This window comes from Glycine max, chromosome 20 (genome assembly GCF_000004515.6).
Source record: "Glycine max cultivar Williams 82 chromosome 20, Glycine_max_v4.0, whole genome shotgun sequence".
Classification (NCBI taxonomy): Eukaryota; Viridiplantae; Streptophyta; class Magnoliopsida; order Fabales; family Fabaceae; genus Glycine; species Glycine max.
In genome coordinates this window covers 44,886,570-44,904,932 of record NC_038256.2, presented here as the reverse complement: position 1 = coordinate 44,904,932, position 18,363 = coordinate 44,886,570, and the positions used below count along the sequence as shown (strand labels likewise).

At 32.7% G+C, this 18,363-nt stretch overlaps 2 protein-coding genes across 2 annotated transcripts; one reads left to right on the top strand and one right to left on the bottom strand.

Moving 5' to 3' along the window:
- Positions 1 to 1,513: 1,513 nt before the first annotated feature.
- Positions 1,514 to 8,888, bottom strand: LOC100817880 (uncharacterized protein ycf45). The gene is made up of 9 exons (XM_003556355.4): positions 8,770 to 8,888; positions 6,225 to 6,516; positions 6,058 to 6,135; positions 5,733 to 5,953; positions 5,176 to 5,248; positions 4,795 to 5,079; positions 3,914 to 4,057; positions 2,616 to 2,666; positions 1,514 to 1,859 (listed from the first exon to the last, which is right to left on the bottom strand). The coding sequence occupies exons 1-9, from the start codon at positions 8,874 to 8,876 to the stop codon at positions 1,788 to 1,790; spliced, it is 1,323 nt and encodes a 440-aa protein (XP_003556403.2). The 5' UTR covers positions 8,877 to 8,888; the 3' UTR covers positions 1,514 to 1,787.
- A 1,610-nt stretch (positions 8,889 to 10,498) lies between these two features.
- LOC100817348 (chlorophyll a-b binding protein CP26, chloroplastic) lies at positions 10,499 to 13,404 on the top strand. Its single transcript, XM_003556354.5, has 6 exons — positions 10,499 to 10,813; positions 11,345 to 11,429; positions 11,577 to 11,627; positions 11,714 to 11,834; positions 12,760 to 12,894; positions 13,065 to 13,404. Exons 1-6 carry the CDS (start codon positions 10,522 to 10,524, stop codon positions 13,323 to 13,325), a joined length of 945 nt encoding a protein of 314 aa, XP_003556402.4. The 5' UTR covers positions 10,499 to 10,521; the 3' UTR covers positions 13,326 to 13,404.
- The last annotated feature ends 4,959 nt before the right edge of the window (positions 13,405 to 18,363 follow it).

The window sequence follows — 18,363 nt, the reverse complement described above, 5'->3', positions numbered from 1 at the left end:
TAACAAAATAAAAACTAAAAAAAATATGCAATAAAAACTGACAATGAAATAAAGCCATGTAAGTGAAATTTATTAAATAAATAAAAACAAACCTACCATATAATTATTAAATAAATGAAAAATATTCAATACTTAATAATAAAATAATTAAAACCTAGTATTTATATTTTCCAAATTTTGAAAATTAATAATTTTGGTTTAATCTTAAATTTCACATATATTTATTTGTTTTATTTTAGTCTAATTGGACCTTAATTCTAACGTAGTCATATTAGGTAACAATAATTAATTTAGAATTTTTTCATGACATATGAAGGAATTTTACACCACTACCTCAACTCCATGGGTTAGTTTACACGATTTGAAGCTGTGAGAAAATGACAATTTGTGGTATATAAAACTTAAAGTCTCGATTAATAATAACTAAAAAATTAGAAGCCCAATTACAATTTTTTTATAATTTGAAAATCTAATTAAAAATTCTTAAATAATTTAGAACTTTCTTATTAATTTAACTTTTATTTTTATTTTGCACAAAATGTTTTAAAAGGCTGCAATCAATCAATGTTGTTGCAAGAGGAAATAACTAGGATAATAGAAAGCAACTAGTGTGTGTTTGATTTCACATTACAAAATTTAATTCCAAAGTTCAAAATTAATTTTAGATGAATTTTCACATATTTGAGAGAAGATTTTAGAGGTTTAAAATTGATTATGAATTAAAACAATTTTGCATAGCTTTCACACTAGATTGAAAATTTTATAATAAATTTATTTCTAACTTAATTTTATAATAGAAACATCCAAACATAAATTACATCACTTCAAAATCAATCTCAACCAAAATCAATTTAATTCAAAGTCACTTTTGCTAATGCTCATCCAAACATGGAAAGCAAGTGCATTCCCAGTCCAAATTACCTCCCAAAGGTAGAAAACGATTTCATTGTGGGATTTAAGTTGCACTTTACAGTGAGGAGGAAGAAGAAGGTGTCATTAAAGGTGGGATTTAGGTTACACCGTACAGTGGGAAAGAAGTAGAAGGCAGAAGAAACATCGCCTGCATCAACATGCTTTTTAGTAGAAGAATGAGGAGGTGGATACTCGCACGAGCCTCACGTGCCATTTTTGTTGCCAACATTCACTTACCAATTCTTCACTCTAACCCTTACCCTCACACTGGATTTTTCATAAAACAATGTGGTTTACTTGATGTGGGACTTGGTTAAGGAGATTAGAGAGAATAAGATTCTCAATGAATTGATACTTTCCTTCTGCAAAACATGTTAAAAGCCCACAAAAAAGGGACTTTTACGGGACTTGGGTTTTATTATTTAGGTCCAAATTAAACCCTGGCTATTTTGACCCAATCCATTATACATTGGACAGGTAGACCGTTTTGCCACCTATAGAGATGATGAGGGGTTTTAGACCGGATGGCTACACGTATACTGTTCTTGCTAGTGCTTATTCAAATGCTGTTGAGATGGAACAGGCTGGGAAGATCTTGGCAGAAGCAAAAAAGTTGAGTGATTCCCCTCATGGTATAATCGGATGTAATGTTCTAAATTGTTTATATCCGGAACAATAAGGTAAAGAAAGAAGAACACATGGATGTAACTTCAAAGCGAAGATATAAACATATACATTGTAATGTCAATGAAAAAAAAAATACATAATTTACATAATCCTGAGCACCTTTATAGCTTTAAACATGAATTGGTTTTTAAACAATTTAACAATCCTACACTGCTTCAAAATGAATTATATTATAGGCAAGGGGAAAATCAAATTTGGCATTTATCATATGCTTTAGACTTTTCTATCACGACCTTACATTTTTCATCTCTTTTTCTTACCTGCAAAAAAAGTTAGAGATATCATCAGTCATAATATGAATATTCTGGAAAGATGATATAAAAGATCCATAAGAAGCTCCTTATACACTGGTCAGACATTATTGCACCAGAGCCTACGAACCAAATTTAAAAGAAAAATAACATCCATATGACAACTTAAGCATGCGCCAAATTAACTTTGAACAGAATTCTTCAAATTACAGAATGTTACTCCAGAGTCCAAATATTTGGAACCTAAAGTTAAGTTGAAGGCGGCATTCATAATATCCGTGTAATTTTTATCTAGAAAAGAGTGATGTATCTGTAGCTTCTATTAATTTGGAGAGAAAGGTTCAAAGACAAAATTCATGTAATTATTGCAAATTTGGGCTTCTGGAAAGTATGAATGGACATTCACTCTGGCTCACACTTATATAAACTTACTGGGGAAGAAACCAAAGAAGAAAAGAACAAGCCAGGCGCGAACCTATATTTCTATGAAAATAGTTACTTAAGTTTGTCCAGTCTCAGAAGGCTAATAATGACTTTTGCTCTTTATTAAATAGTTTCAGAAAATAGTGAGGAAACTGAATATTAAAATTTAAAGCTTTTTCATCTGGCCTCAACCAAAAAGCTAATGGTCATTTTAATCCAGGAATTTGTTAGTAATAGATCAGGCATAATGATCACTTGCAACCATTACAAATGAGAAGTGTTACGGAGTATAGGCCGAAACAACAACAATAATAGAAAAGCTTTACAAGACTAAAGAATTACCTCAACCTGTGGACTTATTCCTCGAAGCAACATATCTACACTTTTGTCAGTCTGCAAAAGGAAAACAAGATATAAAGAAGTCATAATTAAAACCAACTCACATTTTAGCTTATCAATGCCTTTAATGATTAACAGAAACTAGCCTCCCTGGCCCTTTAATTGGCCCATATAATTCTGCTCGAGTAATTGTCATTAACAAAAAAAAATATCAATAAAACTTCAACACTAAATCATGAGGCACGGGATTCAAATTCACATTGAGCTTTGAACCAAGAACATCTATACCACCTTCTAAGTTGAGTGATTCCCCTCATGAATTTTAGTACATTTATTGTGTTATGTAAATTTCATATTCAAATGGCTGGATAATATAGTAATGTATTCTGAAAAGTTAAAATGAATAACAAAAATGACTTTATATAAACTAGTACGAAGAAAGAAAAGCTTCAAATAAAATTGTTTTAAAACATGATTTTGAAATAACTTGCCACTAAAATGTAAAGGAATATGTCATCTGTGATCTATCACACAATTGCTGGGATCTTGTAGCAATGGAAGGTGTAATAGGAAGGAGTGAACCCATTTTGTCTCTCAGATAAATCACTTGCGCAACATTTTTCAAGTACTAGTGATAGTATTTCCAACATTACCAGGAGAATATAAGAGATTATCCACAAATGCATACTCTTTTGTAGATGATATAATTTTGATTGAGAAATCAAAAGAGGTTAACTCTAAACTTGAGCTTTGGAGACAAACATTGGAATCAAAGGGTTTTCGCTTGAGTAGGAATAAGACAAGATATATGCATTATGATTTTAATGAAAAACAAGAGAAAAATGACTTAAAAGTAAAAATTAGAGAAGATTTTAAGCCACAGATTTCTAGGCTCAAGTATCTATGATCAAAATTATAAACGATGGAAAATTAATGAAGATGGCATGCACAAGATACAGGCTAGGTATAAAGTGAAAAAAAAAGGCTCCAAAGAAAAAATGATAGAAAATTGGTTAACATAGTTTGGGCATGTGTAATAAGGCCATAAAAGGAACTGTTGAGGGAGATATACATGTGTTTTTTTTTTTTTTTATCAGCAGGAGATATACATGTGTGTGTGTGTGTGAAAAAAAAATGGAAGAAATTATTAGAAGGGGACTCATGTTGAATAATAAATATCCCTAATAATTTAGTTTTTTACGGTGTTTGATGTGGTCGCGTGATCCATATAACTAATTGCACCTAGTGGGATAAGTAAGACTATTGTTACTATCATAGTAATATATGCTCAATTAACATACCTGATGTGTAAGCCAGTAGTGTCTATCTCTCATCTCAATTAAGAAATCAAATGTTGGAGGTGCTTTCCTCTCAAGAATTGTCTTCTGAGAATTTCTGGCTCTGGCTTCTGCATCTCCCAGAGTAACACTTTCTATTCCGCCAATCTAATAAAGCAAATGGAGGTGAATCTTGAATATTACTGTTGATTATATTGCACAATGATTCATGGCTCCACAAATCAAGTAAATCTTTAAATCTTTAACATCAAATATTAATCTACTAAATGCTTATTGAACTGAATGGGTGATATAATTTTTCAGGATACTTTTGAAAATTAAAACGTCAATGAAAACTCTTTTACACCATAAAATAGGATTCAGTTTCAAGCCTTTTCTACAGAACTACTTATGCAGACCATAAAGCAAGGTTAAAAGAGACAGACAGTTACAAATATTAGTTTAAATACATAATAGAATTCAGTGCACACTTGTCATGCTCAATAATGACTTGATTGCCCCTCCCCCCTAAAGCTTGCAGGTCAATAATGATGCATTAATGTTCACATGAAAATACTAAAATTAAACTAACGGAACAGTTAAATAAGAGCAAACAGTGAACTATCATAAGTTTTTTTTTTTTTCTCTTAAAGGCCTTTTACACCCAAGAAAGCAATAGATAGACTTTGAAAGCAAAAACTAAAAAGTCTTAGTGTTTGTTTGGTTTGCAGTTTGCAAGGCACCAAACGTCCATTTACGCATTCCAAAGCTCAAAAGGGAGAAGTATATCAGTGGATTGGAAAAAATGTGGGCTACGTTCAACCCAACATTTTCCCAACACACCCTTAGATGTTATTGGCATAACCAGATGTTATTGGCACAACCATATAAAAATAAAAACAAACCAGATCAGACAGTGTAGGATTCTTGATGATATTTTCAAGCTGCTGTCCATGAGCAGTCCCAATAAGCATGATTCCTCGCTCGGCAATTGATCGGCAAGCATGAGCTTCAGCTTCTGTGCCAATCTCATCTACTACAATCACCTCAGGCATGTGATTTTCTACTGCCTCAATCATCACTCTATGTTGCATTGATGGCTCAGGCACCTGCATTCTTCGTGCACCACCTATTGCTGCATGTGGAATATTGCCATCACCTCCAATTTCATTGCTGGTATCAACAATCACCTACCCAATTTGCAAGAATTTATTGAAACATGAGCCAGTCTACAAAAGTACTTTGAGGAAGAAAGAATACTGCAAGATGCTGAAAAATTGGCATACCACTCTTTTGTGAAGCTCATCAGACAGTACACGAGCAATCTCTCGCATAACAGTAGTTTTGCCAACCCCAGGCCTGAGAGAATCCGAATTATAGGAGATAAAAGAGAAAAAGAAAAAAAAAACATCAAATCTTTGTTGAGAAACTGTGCACAGTGAATCTTTGAGTTGAACATTCTACTATGTTGTTGGATTAATGAACCAACACACCATGATTAGTGACTTTTAAGTTAGCATTTATTAGATTGATGCCTAACATAACTTTAAAAAAACGTCCAAACGAACAACTTAGATTATTTATTATAATTAACAATGCCACACACACGCACACGGATTACATCAAGTATTTTACATTTTAAGAGAATACCAAATGACATGACATTTAGACCAAAAGTAAGACAAGGATAAAGAAACATATCAGAACTATTTCTTATCGAATATAATGAATGAATCAAACTAATTTCATTTCAGGGGTTCCTGTTGTCAACATTTCAACTAGTATAGTATCTTAAAACATCAGTAAGAAAGAGTTACCAAGCAGGGAACAGTGTGTTATATACCTTCCAACAAATAAAATGCTCTTCCCATACTGAAGCAGATCATAAACCATATCAATCTGGCCAGTGACAGCTCTCCCAACTCGACAGGTCAAACCAACTATGTGACCATTCCTACTCCTAATTGCAGATATTCGGTGTAACGTACCCTCAATGCCAGCTCTATTGTCCTTCCCAAATTCACCAACAGCTTGTTCAGCATATTCCAACTCCTTCACTGTTACCTAAGCTACACAAATACACAATACAATACAACACATTTCTGGACATCACATTCACATAAATAATACAATTGAATGAGAAGTGCAAGTGCATGGTATACTTTTACCTCAGTGTTCCTTAAAGAATGGCCTCCGTGTTTTCCTAGATAACGCGCTTCTGGAAAACGCCCCAAATCCAAAATAACCTAATGGATAACGATTAAGGAAAGGTTGAGTAGAAAGAGAAGCGGTAAGTAAATAAATAAGTAGGCGATGAAATTGAGAAGTGATGAACCTCTAGAAGTTGAGGGCGGTTAGGTTGATTGAGGAGATTGTGATGCAAATCAGATGGAAGGATCTGTAAGAGAGCTTGAAGGTCGTCGTCTTGGTTGTTGTGAACGAGAGAACACGAGGAGGAGGAGGCTTCAGAAAATGCGTGATATTTCCATTTCGGGGACAGTGACGTTGATGCTGCCTTCAAGTTCGAATGCAGTGGCAATGACAGTGGCAGCCATGAAGATGAAGATGAACACCAACAGCTCGCAACCACCATTTCGTCTCCGGCCTTGGATAAATTCTTGTTTGGGCTGCAAGATTGATCTCATTCATATAAGTCTTGCAAACATTTATGCTTATTATCTTATCACTAATCCTTAACTTTTCCAAGGTTCTTTTACTAGCGGCTGTGAATGATTTTTTTTTTCTTTTTTTCTTTCAATCTGTATGATTGAGATGGAAAACATTAAAAATAAAGATTTAATTAAAGTAAAATAATTTGATTTGATTCATTCTCCATATCCACCAGCATGATATTTTTGGGTCATCCCTTTATTTATATATGTAGATATATCAAATATCTAATTTAGCGTCTTAGGGAATAATTATAAATACAAGAGACTTGAAATATAACTTAATTTAGGGATAACAATAAAATATTTTCACGTGGATAAATTTGTTATTAATTGAAAATAGATAGTTTTTTTTTTTTTGGTACAGTGGAAACAAAGAAAAGAAACAAAAAAGAATTAATCACGAATGAAGTTATAGCATCCGCAATAAGCAAAGGTAAACTTGGCTAAATGACGAATTTCCTTCTCTTAACAGTATAATGCAAAGACAGCTTGAAGCTGAAAATGAGAGCATTGGTTTTATTTATCAAGAACAAAACATAAGTGGAATCAGAATATAGAATCACATTCCGAAATCCCATCTCCCAAACCAGCTGAAGACCTTTGAAAATACCCATTAGTTTAGCTTGAACTACCTCATCTCCATGAATATGACCTGCAAATCCATGAGGCCAATTACCCAAAGAATCACGTATAAGACAACCAAATCAAACTCTTTTAAGATCACCACAAACACTCTCATCCACATTTATAGCCACTGAACCCTGAATAGGAGGTCTCCAACAAACTAAATGCTAAGAATGAGAGTGAAATGCCTCTAAAGAAAAGGCTTTTTAAATGGTTAGTGCTAGAGCTACTGATGATGAGGCTATGGCATGCGGACTAAAAGGTGCACCTTCAAAGATAAACTTACATCTAGTTTTCTAGATAGTTTACAAGGAAAAGAACACCATAATATAAGTTCTGAATCGATTATGAGAATTAGGAAGTTGAAAGCTCAGTTTAAGGAGATAAAAAACTTAATTCAACCCTAGACATAATAGCAAGCAATGAATCACATCTTCCTGGTGCAGTAAGCATCTCGGATTGGTATAAGAAGAAATATTATTTCTATAGTTCAGCTCAGAAAGGACAGGTAAAGATCGATGTCAAATCTGCCATAAAAAAACTTTCACACTCTGAGGAATCTTCAACTTCCAAATCCAATTGAAGTTCAGCTGGAGGAAGTATATTGAAACATCTGTATTGGTAGCCAAACATAAGCAGAGTGAACAGAGAAAAGAGCATTCCTACTGCCAGCCCAACCAAAGGAATTAGGGACCTCTGGATGAGTTATAGGGGAGGTTGAAGGAACAATCTGTTAATTTCATCATTTAGAGGAGTAGCTAATAAATTTAGATTCCATTTTCCATCTTGGATCAGATCAATAATCCGAAGATCCCTGTCCTGGATGTCCACATGCGACACTTTCAAACATAAGGGACCTTTTCCTGACCAATTATCATACCAGACTCTGGAAGCACCATTCCCTATCCTGATTGTAAAGCCAGCTTGAAACACCTTAAAGGTTTTATAAACAGCTCACCAAATATGGGAAAATCTACCCACAGGAGCAACAAAGGATGGAGACTGGAATTGATTAGGACAATATTTTTGGACTAAAACACAATGCCATAGTTTCTGGCCATGATTAATGAGACTCCAAATCAATTTACCTAACATGGCAGTGTTACTTCCTCTCATCGTTCTCAACCCAAGCCCCCCAAATCGTTTAGGCCTAGCGATTTTCTTCTAGCTGATAAGATGACAACCTCTACCAGTTCCACCTTTCCAAATGAAATTACTAATAATAGAATCCAATTTAGAACAGAGCCATTCAGGCATTTATAAATACTCATAGCATAAAGGGGAAGAGAATAGAGAACAAATTTGAGCAAGAGTAATCCTCTTTGGCTTATTAAGCAAACGACCTTTCAAAGAGGCAGCAAGTCTGTTTTCAAACTTTTGAATGATAAAACACTCTACCAATAAACATTGGAAAGTCCAAATATTTTCCTATATCACTAACAAATTGAATACCAGAAATTGACATCATAATTCTTCTTTTGGAGGTTGGAACCCCTATAGAACAACAAGCTCGAGATTTGGAATGTTAACTTTCAGACCAGACATTTTACAAAAATTATCCAGAACAGAAACAACATTTCTAACCTGAGAAGCCTTTGCTTTAGTGAAGAGAAGAACATCATCTGCATAGAACAGATGAGTAATATGAGGCACCTGAGCATAAATTTTAACAGGCTTCCAAGTTCCTTCATTAGTAGCTTGAGTAATCATCAAAGCTAATTTTTTGGCAAATTTACAGGAGTGGGTTAATTTTTAAAACAAATTACAAGAATGGGTACAAATTATGAGTAAGTCATATTTTAAAATATGATTTTATATAAAAAAAAAATTAAAATAAGAGTTTATACTTTTCCAAGACACGACTTCAATATTTTTTAACGTGGACCACAACTTCAGCATTTTTTTTAATATAAAATGCTTGAAGTTTTGATTTAAAACACAACTTCAGTATTTTTACTTAAAAAATATATAATACTTGAAGTTGTGATCCAAAACACGTTTTTAGTAATTTTTTTAAATTATAATATTTTAAAATCGTATTTTAAAATATGACTTATTTATAGTGTGTAATATTTTCAATATCTACTTATTCTCGTAATTCTTTTACAAATTAACCTACTATTGTAAATTTACCCTAATTTTTCAATACAAATTTAAAATAAATATAGAGACAATGGATTCCCTTGACGGAATCCTCTTCTGTTACCATTCCACAACAGAGAAAGTAATGAACATTCCACCCAAAACATAATAAGATTTATCATATTAGAAGGAAATCCAAACTCCACCAAACATTTTTAATAGGTAATTATGAATAAAATGAATAATTTTTTTCTACCTAATTATTTAAAGGGGACAGAGGACCAGCGGATAGTAATTAAGCTATCTTAAGGTGTACCCTTAAATATCCTTAATTATATTAATGTTATGTTGCTTTAGTTTATTATTAGTATAAATATATGTTTCAAAGTTATTTATTTTTTATATAAATAAACGTTTCAAAATTGTTATTTCTAAATTTATTTATTGTTAGAAAAATTATATTTTAACAAATATCTACGGATACATGTGAATACTTTTTTTATATAATGTACATGTGAATACTTAGCTTTTAGGTGCATTTTAGGCGATCATCTTATCTTTCCTCAACTTAAGATGTTTGTTTAGCCATTTTTGTTTGCATTTATGTGATTAAATAGATTTAGGTATAATATTACTAATTCATTAGAAATTTATTAGTTTGCAGACTTTCATACTTTGTTTTATTCTTCTTCTTCTTCTTTTTTTCCATAAGCTTGGGTCCATACTGTCTTTTGTGCATTGTGTATCCTAAAGTCATGTGAGCGTTACTCTGTTACGATGTTATATTGTGTAGAGCCGTAGTGGTAATGCGAAGAAAAGTACTAATGAAGAGCTGGATGGGATGAATCCTTGTTACAAAATAAATGTGTTATATTACTAATAAGGTTGAAATAAGTGATATGTATGTTTTTTAATTAATTGATTTAGAGTTAAATTTTTATTAGTTTTTTAACATAATATAAATTATATTAAAAAGAAAATATTAGTTTTATGTGTGTAGGCTCACAGTCTCATAAGAAAATTAATCATTGTTTCTTGCATAAATTATTTTGTACGAATATCTTAATGTACAACATGTTTAACATAGGTATATAGTATAATATATAGGATAAACCACATTATCCAAACATAATACACGCCCAGGAGCAGCACACGTAAGGTCTATGATCTTCCAGCTGTGAGGGTAAATCCAATCACATTATTGCATTGGATTACACACTGTTGTTGCATGCAAACCAATGAGAGTTGAGGATCATGAATCCTACGTGGCTCTTGCACGTCCACCAAACCATGCATATAGTATCTTCCTCTTCGTTCTCACCTTTCGAAAACATGGCTTCCCTGGCGGCTTCCACCGCAGCTATGTCAGAAATGCTTGGAAACCCCGTGAGCCTGAGAGGCGCCACCAGGTCTGCTCCATCACCGTCTACACCTGTTACTTTCAAGACCGTTGCGCTTTTCTCCAAGAAGAAGGCAGCACCACCTCCTCCAAAGAAAAAGCCTGCTGCTGTATCCCCCGCCAATGAGGAACTCGCCAAGTGGTATGGTGAGTCACTCTCCCAACTCCAATGGCCATCTGTTTCTACACATTCTCGTTTTCTTTTCTTAACAATGAATAGGGTGTTTGGATTCATGTTAGATTATCCAGAATCATGATTTTAAGAAAATGCTCGCATGTTTAGTTTCACACTGAGAAATTGATTGTGTCTAGAATCAATTTTGAGCTGAAATTACTTTAGATAACTTCAAGTTAGATAAAAAAAAAAAGTATACTAAGTTTCATTAAACCAAATCGCATCACTTTAAAATCAATTTTAATCAAAATCAGAATCAGTTTCATTCATAATAAATTTTGCAAATGCTTATCCAAACACAGACAAGTTGATGGTAGATAATGTCCAAAGGGGTATCAACTTAATAGTCCATGCCTAGTGGCTTAAATAAAGACAGAAACTGATGCAGGGTATTATATATATGTCAAGAGGTTCAATTCTTCTGAAAGTACGAGCACGGGGTATTATAGTAGGAGGGTTTGAATTTCATAACTTGTTGACCTTTTGCTTTCAATTTGTGGCAGGTCCTGACAGAAGGATCTTCTTGCCTGAGGGTCTCTTGGACCGATCAGAGATCCCCGAGTACTTGACCGGAGAAGTGCCTGGAGAGTATGGTGTTTTCATCTCTCTAGTTTCCTTTTCTTTCATGCTACAACTCTCATTGACATGTGAACTATTGAAAACTTGATGTTACTGAATGTTTATAGTGTTCAATTCTTGTTGCTTTGTTTGATTTGCTGATCTGCATGCCTGCAGTTATGGTTATGACCCGTTTGGTCTTAGCAAGAAGCCAGAGGACTTCGCCAAGTATGTACACTCAGAAAGTTAGATATCTATATATACACTGAAATGCTGAGTTAGATTATGTTAGATTATCTGATGATGTGATGCAGATACCAGGCGTTTGAGTTGATTCATGCCAGATGGGCAATGCTTGGTGCTGCTGGATTCATCATTCCTGAGGCCTTTAACAAATACGGAGCTAACTGTGGTCCTGAGGCTGTTTGGTTCAAGGTTTGCAAGATCTGTCAATTGTCACCCCTGTTAAATTCATTAATACACTGATTTTATGACTCAACAAATTAAGTATTTAGAAATACCTGATAACACAATTCTAAGCTAAGTTTTTGTGTAAATAACTTTTGCAATTATACATGTATTTGGTATTTCTAACTTCTTATACATACTATCTGCTGCAAAGTAGTTGAAAGATGGTCAGGGAAAGGAATACCTCAATTTAACATGTACATCTTGTTGATGCTTCCTTCCTAGGGAGAAATTCACTTGCTCGAAACCAAAAATATGCTTAATATCTTTTAATCGTAATTGATAAAATGCTTCCTCTTTTTTCTTTTCTTGTTTCCTTTTGGATAGGAGGTAATTAAAATGGAAGCTGTTGGACATGGGAAAATTATGTTTGTTATATCAGTTCATTTAGTCACTGATTCACTACTCTTAGTTCACTAGGAAATCAAATGTTGTGCACAATTTTGTTGGGTCTTAAAACATTTTCCAAACTTCACCTTGCCTTAAACTGTAAAATTGAAGAAAAAAAAAAGTTGCCCTGATGCTAAGCTGCAGCTTGCTAGAAGCACTTCTGTGAGCAGTTGCAAAACAAGACCCTTATTCTCTCTGCCATGAGCAAAACAACTCCAATTTACTTGAGTTAAGGCCATGAACAAATACCATTCTATTGCCTTCAGATTGAGCATCCTTGCCATTTATTTTACCCATGTCATATTCCATTTTTTGCATTCATTCTTTGTTTACCATGTCTTAAATTAATTATGATTATTGGATAACTAATAATCTATTTTGATTTTCAATAGAGGCTTTTAATTTAGCAGTCAGCACATAGCATATTTTAAAACGGCCTTGATTGCAAATTTGTGATTGTGTTGTTTGCATTGAGCTGATCTTCTCCATGGAATCAATGCAGACCGGAGCTTTGCTTCTTGATGGGGGTACGTTGAACTACTTCGGGAAACCCATCCCCATCAATCTTATTGTTGCTGTTGTTGCTGAGATAGTTCTTGTGGGTGGTGCTGAGTACTACAGAATAATTAATGGCCTGGTATGTAACATTTTTGTTACTGAGGGAAGGTTATTATTTTTTCAAACGAACTCTCTTGATTCATACTTAAGTCAGTTAAGTGCATGATGGGAATGCATATTACCACCCTATTCATATATTTTAACAGAAATTCATCAGTTGATTTACTGAAAGTGACCTATTCCTTATAGGATTTGGAAGACAAGCTTCATCCAGGTGGTCCATTTGACCCATTGGGCCTAGCAAAGGATCCAGACCAAGCTGCACTTCTAAAGGTGAAGGAAATTAAGAATGGTAGGCTTGCAATGTTTGCAATGCTTGGTTTCTACTTCCAAGCTTATGTCACTGGAGAAGGTCCAGTTGAGAACTTAGCAAAACATCTCAGTGACCCTTTTGGTAATAACCTGCTCACTGTGATTGCTGGCTCCGTTGAGAGGGCTCCAACTCTGTAAATCAATCATCTTTATGTTCTTCTCCACTCTTAAATGTACAATACATCTTACTATATAAAACTCAAGGCATTTTACTTTATTCCTTGGAAGCCAACTTACTCTTCATTTATAGAGCCGGAGTCACATCAACTACAATTTGACCTAAATTACGAAGTTCTTCCAAAATTTGCAGCCAACTTGATCATGGTTCCAAATGAATTCATGCTACAAAATCCAAATAGAAATAGATTTTAAATTTGGATGTTAATAATTTACATTTCTTGAATTCTTTTAATAGCATGAGGATATCTTTTGATTGCAGAAAATCACAAGGGTTTCTTGGTTGACCTAAATCAGAGGAAAAGCCAGACCTTGTTAAAACTATTATAAAACTTGAAAAGCCAGTGAAAAGTTTAAATTATAACTTTGTTTATTTTTGCGTTAACCCATAATTAAATATGAACCGAGATACATTCACAATTGGAGTTTCAGCATCAGTTCAATGTGGTACCAACCACTCTTGCTCCCATGTTTAGTCCTATCATAATGTTCTGTTTTTCTTCATTGTTTCTTCCTCAAGTAAAAAAGAGAGAACAAGAAGAGATATGCAGTAAAAGCAACAAGTGGGATTAACAATCAAGCTAAATTTATTAACGAACCGAGAGTACACATAATACGAATTTAATATGGGCAACCAGTTATCTTCTATACTAAGCAAAGGATTTTTAGCGAGGCATTCTTGAACTTGATGTTGAAATTGATAGCAAACAGAAAATTGTTTAGTCATTAGTGACATGAAGTCGAATGTTTTCTGTTCTAAAGTTTTCTCTCTTATACTAATCAAAACTTTACAATTGCCAATTAGAGCTGTTACTATAGGCAAATCCTGGCTCATGTATTTTCAGGTTGGTCGGGTAATTATGTTGTGGACGAATGATTAAATTGTTAGTTTAAGTCTCTGCGGACCAAATAGGTTAACCATTTTTTTTTTTACAATAACAAACTTAAACCATTTCATCAATAATCAAATGAGCAATACAAGAGGAAACATGATTATTATCACTAGACGAGATATAGTATCAAAGCGTAAGCAATCCCATTAGCTTGTCTCCTTAAAAACCAAGACTAAAAGTTTGATTACTAGACATAAGAGAGCAACACTAAGAAATAATAACTCCTTACTATGAAAATTCTTCGGTTGCTGAATGAATACTGTCAACAACCCCTTTGCAATCCATCTCAAAGTGAAGACAGTAACAGTAAGCTTCACCTTCCAAAACCTGAAGGCATGGCATTATGCAGTCTGATTTGCAAGCAACATCATGACCCGGATGATCTCTCTATTTATTTATTTAACAGTCACATCAACAAAATTAAGATTGATATGTATGTAACACACCAATGTCTTCTATCCTTAAGCTCTAACGTTTTATTTAAAAAAAATCAGTTTAAATAAATAAGATTTTTTTGTCTATGGCAGGGGAGATCAGGGAGGGGATGGAAAGTATTTCTTAGGGAATGTATTCTGCTGCTACTTTTTTTTTTTTCTTTCAATTCTTAACCCTTAACAAGCAATCATTCAGCAAAAAATCATTAGAAAATAAATAAATTCAAATAATAATAAAAAATAGAAAACTTTGGGCAAATAATCAGCCCAATCCATTAGGATAATACGATAGCATGCATAGGTTAATCGATTTTGAGATGGGATTGGTTAATGGTGATTTTGTTTAAACTTATTTTTTTTTTAAAAATGTTTGTTTGATAAAATTAACAATTTTTTATTTTTTTTAATGTCTTGGTGACTTATTACTCATGGGTTCGAATCCGGAAATAGTCTCTTTGCATATGCAAGGGTAAGGCTGCGTACAATATCCCTCCCCCATACCTTCGCATAGCGGAGAGCCTCTGGGCAATGGGGTACGAAGTTTTTAATGTGTTTGGTTAACTGTTTATGCTTAAAAAATTATTTTCTACTTATTTTGAGAAATTTTCTATTCATGAATTCTATTTGCTTCTTAAAAAATATTTTTAAAAAAACATTTATTTTAAATTTAAGCAAATTCACGCTAATATTGGATCTTAAGTTTATTCCAACTCAAATGACATATCTTGACATCTAGTTGTTTAATACAAGTGGAGGCAGTGGCTACCAATTACCATCCATCAATTTGAATGAAGAATAAAAAAGCTGAGCAATCGTCGATTCACGATTTGAATGTTAGGCTTTGAATAAAGGTGGAACAGTAGACTTATATATCTTATTTTCAAAATTTTACTGAACAAAGTCATTTGTTGGTCAATCAACCACCTTGCCTTCATCCTTATACATGTGTAATGCGCCCAACCAACCGGTTAGATATAATTGACATGTTTTATTTCAATCTCTAAAATCCTTTAACATGACATCTTGTTTTTCCTTTCAATATTCTCGACATACGACACTGTACATTTGAATAAACTATTAACATGTTGAATAAACAAGTGTCTGCCATAAACATTTTGAGTATTAATGGGATGAAAAAATAAGTAAAACTAAGGCTATATAAATCTGTTGACTTCCTTAATTTCTCTCGAAGCTAACGTATAATCTGGGAAATTAAACTTTTGAGGCTTTTCAGAGAGTTCACTTTCTAAAGTTTAATTACTTAGATTATCTTAGAAGTTCATTAAATAGAAGAACGAGGAATTGATTTTTTTAGCATGGTATTTGATTAAAGCTTATGATGAGTGGGTAGTTGCATAGTTGGGTTTTTGGGGCCATCCCCATCATTAGAACTTTATGGTTGCCATCTAGGTTGTTTCCCCTCTTCATTATTTTTTTTTCATCCTTTCTTTTTCACACTTGTTTTCTGGGGCATTATGTCAGTGGCTTGGCTATCTGGATTTTCTGCATATATATTTCTATCAAAAGGAGATGCTTTTCATGTTGATGTTGACCCCAAGTCATCGTATCCTAAATTTCCCAATAGAGCCAGCCACGACATACGCATCATAAGGGCGTGGTATATATTCAGCATTCACCACCTTCACATGCAAATGCCCTCCAAGACAAAGGAAAGCGTCCAAAATAGTGAAATTAATTACTTTTGCTGGTTATAGTTATGCAGCTTATTGTGCTTCAAGCAAACTAAAATAGCCAACTAACTATGCACATTGTGCATTTAATCGGAGGTGCATGAGCATGATTTTTCACATATAGTTTGTCCAGTGATATGATGTAAGGTTTATTTTTTTTATCCGTGTATAAAAACCAAAAACAAGTATCAAGGGATCTATATAATAACTCACACTTTATTCAATTAATTGAATTAGATAGTACGATTTATCATAAATTAATTTTAAATCACATGGAGGATGGAAATGAAATAGCAGATGCCATCACGGTGAAATCTACTAAATAGTAAATACTAATAACCTCATGACTACTACGTATGTTAGTATTGGGTTGCTTGAATACTACCGAATGAATACAAATGACAAAATGGTACGTATTGGTGGTCTGGTGGGGTGGGGAATAATTTTTTGCCACATGACCTTGAAATCGACTTCATTGTGTTGCTAATGTTTTTTGGGGTGAGAAAAATGAGTTAGGCTTTTGGCTAAGGGGTAACCTATTTAACTCTCTTTTTTTTCTCAAGATAGATTGAAGTTTTTAATCTACCAACAATTTTGACTTATTCCATTAAATTTGTGGAGAAAACGTACGGGTTGATAATAGGTAAATTCATAAACCTTTTTTAAAAAATTATTACAGTAAATAGTGATTATGTTAAAAAAATTATGTAAATTAGTTTCAATAGATAATCTGGTTTTGTGGACATTATACTGATAAAAATACTAATATAAATATTAAGTAATGGATTTCTTTAAAAAATCTTTAATATAAATATCAAATAAAGTTTGAAAGATTCAATGTCTTCTAAACCAGTCTAGAATAAATATTTAAATACTTTATGTGTATGAACCAAATATTAAATATCTAACATCCAAATACCTCAAGCACATTAAACTTTCTTTTTAATAAATAATTATTTTTTAAAAAGTTAATATGTGGGTTAAACAAGTTGGTATGCGACCACAGACAAAATCCAAGTTAACCCGTGAATAAAACAAGTTAACTCTTACAAACATGCATTTAAATGAGTTAGTTAATTAACAAAGTAGGGTTTCTTTTTTTTCTTACCTATTTTTTTGTTCCACTATTTATTTATTTAATTTAACTTTAAATATTCAATCAGATTTCCATTATTTTTAAAAGAGTTCCAATGCAGTCCTCTCCGTCTTTTTAGCAATAGTTTTAAATTGTCACTGATTGTAAACACTAACAACGAAATTACACAAAAATGATTATATAGAAGTTTTTTTTTTTATAAAAATAACCGGACCTAATTGAATCTTTAATTAACAGTAGAATGAAATTGAACAAAATAAATAAATAGTGGGAAAAAAGTAATTTTATTTATATTTTGTTTTAGTTTTTTAAACCTAAATAATATTTTATAACATAATAAATAATAAATATTTTTATAATAAGAAATAAAATTTAAAAAATGATTAATTTTTTGAGTTAAATTTAATTTAATTTTAGTCTGAAAAACTTTTACTATTTTACTTATTTCTCACTCATTTGAATAAGCAATTTTTTATGCTTTTCCTTTTTATTTTCATCTCTTAAAAAAATATTTCTTATTTTGTATTATTTTACTTCCCATCCTAATAAAATAAACATTTCAGGTTGAATCAAATCATTTTTAATCTAATAATTTAATTTTCACTTTTAAAAGGTAAATGAAAAAAATAGGGGGTAAAAACTTTTTCTTCTCATAAAGTGAAAGCATGGACTGTCAATTATCATTCCGCCTTCCTTTTAATGGAAAGTGAGTAAAAAGTCGTACATGGCATTATATTCGTGTAAGAGATGACTATTGCCTAGTGCTTCTCCAGAGTCCAAAGCATGTGAAATTTGGCAAAAAGCACTGAGGAATATATCTAGCAGAGTACTAAAAAGCAAAGCATTGAAAATTCAATACACAAAACTCTGATTTATTAGAGAAAT